Genomic DNA, 4,842 nt, shown 5'->3' with positions numbered 1-4,842 from the left:
AATAATAGTACTAGCGGTAGCTGGGTACCATGTTGCACACCTGTACACCCGGTACTTGGGATGCTGAGACAGGAGGATCACAGGTTCAAGACCAACCTCAGCATCATATGGAGATCCTATTTCAGAACAAAACAAACAATCAAAATTTTAAAATGGCTGAGGGTTTAGCTCAAAGGTACAATGCCTCTGGGGCTACCTAGTACCAAACAACAACGACAATAATAATAATAATAATAATAATAATAATAATAATAATATACTATATAATAATAGTACTGGGTGTACTATCTACAGACAGCCTATTACATGACAGCCGCTGTTCTAAAGGCTTTACATGCACTATATACTTTTAACCTTTAGGACACCACGGGTTGATTCCAACATTGCCCTCATGGCAGGGTGTGGAAAACGAGGCAGGAAGGAGTGGATGTTCCCAAGTCTGCAGATATGAAGCCATGACCTAGCAGTTGAGCCCAGATGGTCCTCTAAACACTAACCTCCACAGAGTACATTTTCATGGTCTTGATCTCATTTACAGGTATTACCTCTTTTTACAAACAGAAAACTAAGATTCAAAGAATTTAACTGGATTTCTTCAGTAGCTCATTGTCAGTAACTGAGAAAGACATAGTAAGGTGTTTAAGAGCGTAAAGTGAAGTGGTGAAGAGAACATAGTCTTTGATGACTGGACCAAAGGTAAAGGGGATAGTGCATAAATTAAACAGCGATGTGAAGAAGCACCCCTGAAGGTGAACATTCAACTGACTTCTCTGTCCTCTTCAAAATCAATGCTTTTGTTTTGTTGTTTTAGAATCAATGAGCCCTAAAATCATAATTAAAGACAACTTGTATACACCAATAATTTGTGTGGACAAATTAGCATTCTTATTGTGTAAGGGAAAGTTCTAACATTTTAGAAATAGAAAATTACAATTAGGGTTAAATGGTTTGACATCTCTCTATATACAATAATTTGTAAAATAAAATGATATTAATTTGCAAGAACAATGAATCAATACTAAATATTTGTGATAGGTGTGTGGATGTTTATTATAACATCTTTGTCTCGTTACAAATGTTCTTAATAAAAGTGTCGAGCTAGGTTGGTAGTGTATGCCTGTAATCTCAGTACCTGAGGTGCTGAGATAGGAGAATCATGGGTTTGAAATCAGCCTCAGTAATTTAGAGAGGACCTGAGCAACTTAACAAAACAAACTCTGTTTTAAATTTAAAACATAGGATTGGGAGAGTAGCGCAGCGGTAGAATGCCTCTGGATTCACTCTCCAGAAAATCTCCCCCTTACACAAACACACAAAAGTTTCAATGACAACAGATATCTCAAAAGTATAATTTCTGGATTTTTATGATCTTGAATAAAAATTTACCTCTGTAGGTGTGCGAGTTCCTTATTGGTAGGGTGGGGCTGACAATACCCATCTCATAGGGCTGTAAGGATTCTATGAAACGCACTTTGAGCAGGGAGTTTTAGTGTATCATCACCTCCATGTGTCCATTGCACATACCTTTATAAATGTCTTTATTGAGGGCCTGCCTGTCCCAGGCATTCTAGATGCTTAGAGGGTGAGGTGGTGAAGACAGGCCTAGATGCCGCCTTTACTGATATTTGTCCTTTCATCACTATTAAAGATTCCACTATTTTACTTAAATTGTTCATTCTTTTCCGGGGAGGGGGGGCGACATCAGAGGATCTATAGAGGTAAAAATCCTCCCCCTGTCCTGTCCCCTCTCCTTCCCTCCCTTCCAGTCTTTTCCTCTTTCCTTCCCTTTCCTTCTCTCTCTTCTCCTTCTTCCTCTTTCTCTCCATTGCAACAGTGAAACCCTGTTCCAAAAATTGAAAAATACTAAAAAATAGGGCTGGGGATGTACCTCGGAGGTACAATGCCCCTAGGTTCCATCCCTGGTATCGAAAAAAAAAAAAAAAAAAAAGAAAAGAAAAGATCAAGTATGCCTAATCTACTGAATCATAAACACCTATTTTTATATGGTACTTTACAGTTTATAAACAATTTATTTTGTATATTTATTCTTACCATCACCTTATTTGGCAGGTAAGGAGGATTTATCTCCAGTTTGTTTATGAAGAGAAAGGGGAGGAGGAAGGTGTTGCTTAAGGCAGAGTGGAGACTTGAACCTAAAGTGCACTGGCATGAAGGTGGGGCTCTCTCTACTATCTGGCTCTATTCCCATGTCAAACCACTGTGCTCTTTCCTGAGTCTAAAGGGCTCCGTGGATTTATCAAGAAGGCTAAGAGCTGCCAGGCTCTTGAGCATGCGACTTAGACACCTCCAACTTGTTCCCTCCTGTCCTGGTTCTAGAGAACTAGAGGGTCCGAGTATCTAGAAAACCCAAGAGGACACTGTTCTGTTGGTTCCACTCCATGGCAGAGTGTGCCAGTGAGCCTGCACAGGACGCTTCTTCCCTTTCAGCAGAGCCTGCATCTGCCAGGAATCCTTGGAGTCATTCGGAGTCCATGACAGTGCTCCCCTGGGCACATGTCCACGATGCTGTGACGGCATTCCACTGAAGGATGTTTTGTGGGGGGGTACTGGGGGTGGAACCCAGGGGCTTTTCTACCTCCGGGCTATACTCCCAGACCTATTTCATACTTTATTTGGAAACAGGGTCTCACTAAGTTGCTGAGAGCCTCACTAAGTAGCTGAGCCTGGCTTCAAACCTGTCCAATTTTCCTGTCTCAGCCTCCTAAGCGCTGGGATTACAAGCGTGCACCACCAAGCCCGGCTTGAAGGATGCTCTTTGAGAAATTATATGAATGGTCAGGCCTGGATTACAGGTTAAAGAATAGCCTCAGCAACTCAGTGAGACCCTCAGGAACTTTGGCCCTTTTTCAAAAGCAAAAAATAAAAAGGGTCGGGGTGTAGTCCAGAGGTAGAATGCCCCTGGGTTCTTCTGTTCCCAATACCAAGTAGAAACAAACCCAACAACAAACAAAACTCTGATATGACCAGAGGGAGTTTATAGGGTCTTATTTTTTGTATGGTTTTGACCCGGAATGTTAGTGTTATTACAAAAAAAGAAAACAAATTTAGCCTATTCCATGCCAGTCCTTTTGCTGGGCGTCATCACACAGTGATACTCGGCATGATCTTTACCACAATCCTGGCTTTTTTGTTCTCATTCCAGGGAGTGGCACTGCTAACGTGTGCACCCGTGCCTGTGAACACCTTTGTCGTGATGAATGTGACTGGAGGAAGACTCACTAATAATCTGGACTCTGTCCTAGAAAGCACCCGGCCAGTGGATGGCTTAGGCCATAAGCTCTTTGAGGTTGAAGCTGAGAGATGTATAAGCCCTGGGGGAGCAGCTGCCCAGAATTCTGAGTTACAGGAAAGAAACTCTTACTTGTTGAATGAATGCATGGTAGAGGAGCACCCCGGGTTGAAAAGAGAAAGTGAAAAAATAGAAAACCTCAAGGAAGAAAATAATCAAATGGAGAATAAAGCTGTGTTGTTTAGTTCACCTAGAACAAACTCTGAGAAGCAGACTGTACACTCAATTGGGGTGACAGTGCTTGATCTTTTAGGCCATTTCAGTGACTAGTTGGCTACATATCCTGGGACAATAATGGAAGCAGGGGTTCTGCCACCTGCTTTGTTTTGAAAAAATCATTCCTTTTAACGTGTCGGCATGTAATAAAAGACATCGTGGGAAAAGGAACAGAGCCAAGTAACTGGCCAGAGATAATTAGTCAGTGTACAAAGGTGAAATTTGATTATGTAGAGTTCCCTGTAACAGAAGAGAACTCTTTTCTCATCGAGCCTTGGTTCGAGCTATCTGATGCAACTCTTGACTATGCTGTCCTGAAACTGAAGGATAATGGCGGGAACGTACCTCCACCCCAGTATAATGCAATTGGTCCTGTACCGGACAATGGGTGGGTATGTATCATTGGCCATCCAGATGGAAAAATGAAGTCTTCTGAAGCTTGTACTGTGATCCCACAGGATGAAGGAGAAAAGAAATATCAGGAATACATTCAGGCAAGAGAAGCAGTGGGTTGTAATTCTGAGCAACGTATCCACAAAGCAGTGGGTCCTAGTTATTCTGAGCAGCATATTCATACATACACTGAAATGAATTTCAAGGAGATAATTTCCAGCCCTGATGTGATCACCTATGACACCAGTTTTTCCCATGGGTCTTCCGGCTCTCCAGTGTATGATTCACAAGGCTCCTTGGTGGCCATGCATACTGCTGGCTTCACTTGCGGGTTAACAAATGAGATTTCTTTCATGGAGTTTGGCTCTACTATGAAGTCCATCCTGTCCGATATTAAGCAAAAATATGAGCCCTGGTATAATGAAGTATAAATCAACAGGATGTAGAAATGTTGAGTCAGGAGTATTGAGGATGGGTCTCTGTTCACTAGCTTTAAGGGAATTTCCTGTTTTCCCTTAAGCAATGATGATGGCTATCTAATTTTCCAAGTGGTCACTTTTATAAGCCACACTAATAATTGGTGTCATGGACCACTTTCTTTGTATCAAGCATTTTTCTGAGCCAGTGAAGGAATGAGTCCTCACAGCTGTACAAGGTAAAATATTACTTCTATTTTAAAACCAAGCAAGGACTTCCGGGAAGATGACGACCGAGAAAAGCGGGGCTTAAGAGCCCCGCTAACAACCAATCTCCATTACCACAAAATCAGCGCCTTTCATAGCCAGAAAACACCATCACAAGAGAAACAAAAAAATCACCAGGCTCCAGAGAGAAAGCGGACTGAGAACAGAGCTCAGAGCCACAGAGGAGATACACCGGCCTCACGCCCGAGGACGCGGCAGCAGCGCCATACTGCCGGCGGC

The 4,842-nt window shown here is 42.4% G+C and overlaps 1 protein-coding gene across 1 annotated transcript; it reads left to right on the top strand.

The window, feature by feature from the left end:
- Positions 1-3,214: 3,214 nt before the first annotated feature.
- LOC308260336 (serine protease FAM111A-like) lies at positions 3,215-4,388 on the top strand (the record flags this gene model as incomplete). The annotated part of the gene is given in 3 exon segments (XM_080691634.1): positions 3,215-3,431; positions 3,575-4,347; positions 4,350-4,388. Coding segments are annotated over 3 exon segments (1,029 nt in total).
- Positions 4,389-4,842: the final 454 nt, after the last annotated feature.

Source organism: Muscardinus avellanarius (genome assembly GCF_963383645.1).
Source record: "Muscardinus avellanarius genome assembly, chromosome: 1".
In the NCBI taxonomy this organism is placed as follows: Eukaryota; Metazoa; Chordata; class Mammalia; order Rodentia; family Gliridae; genus Muscardinus; species Muscardinus avellanarius.
Note: the sequence above shows the minus strand (reverse complement) of the source record. Positions and strands in the feature narration are given on the sequence as shown.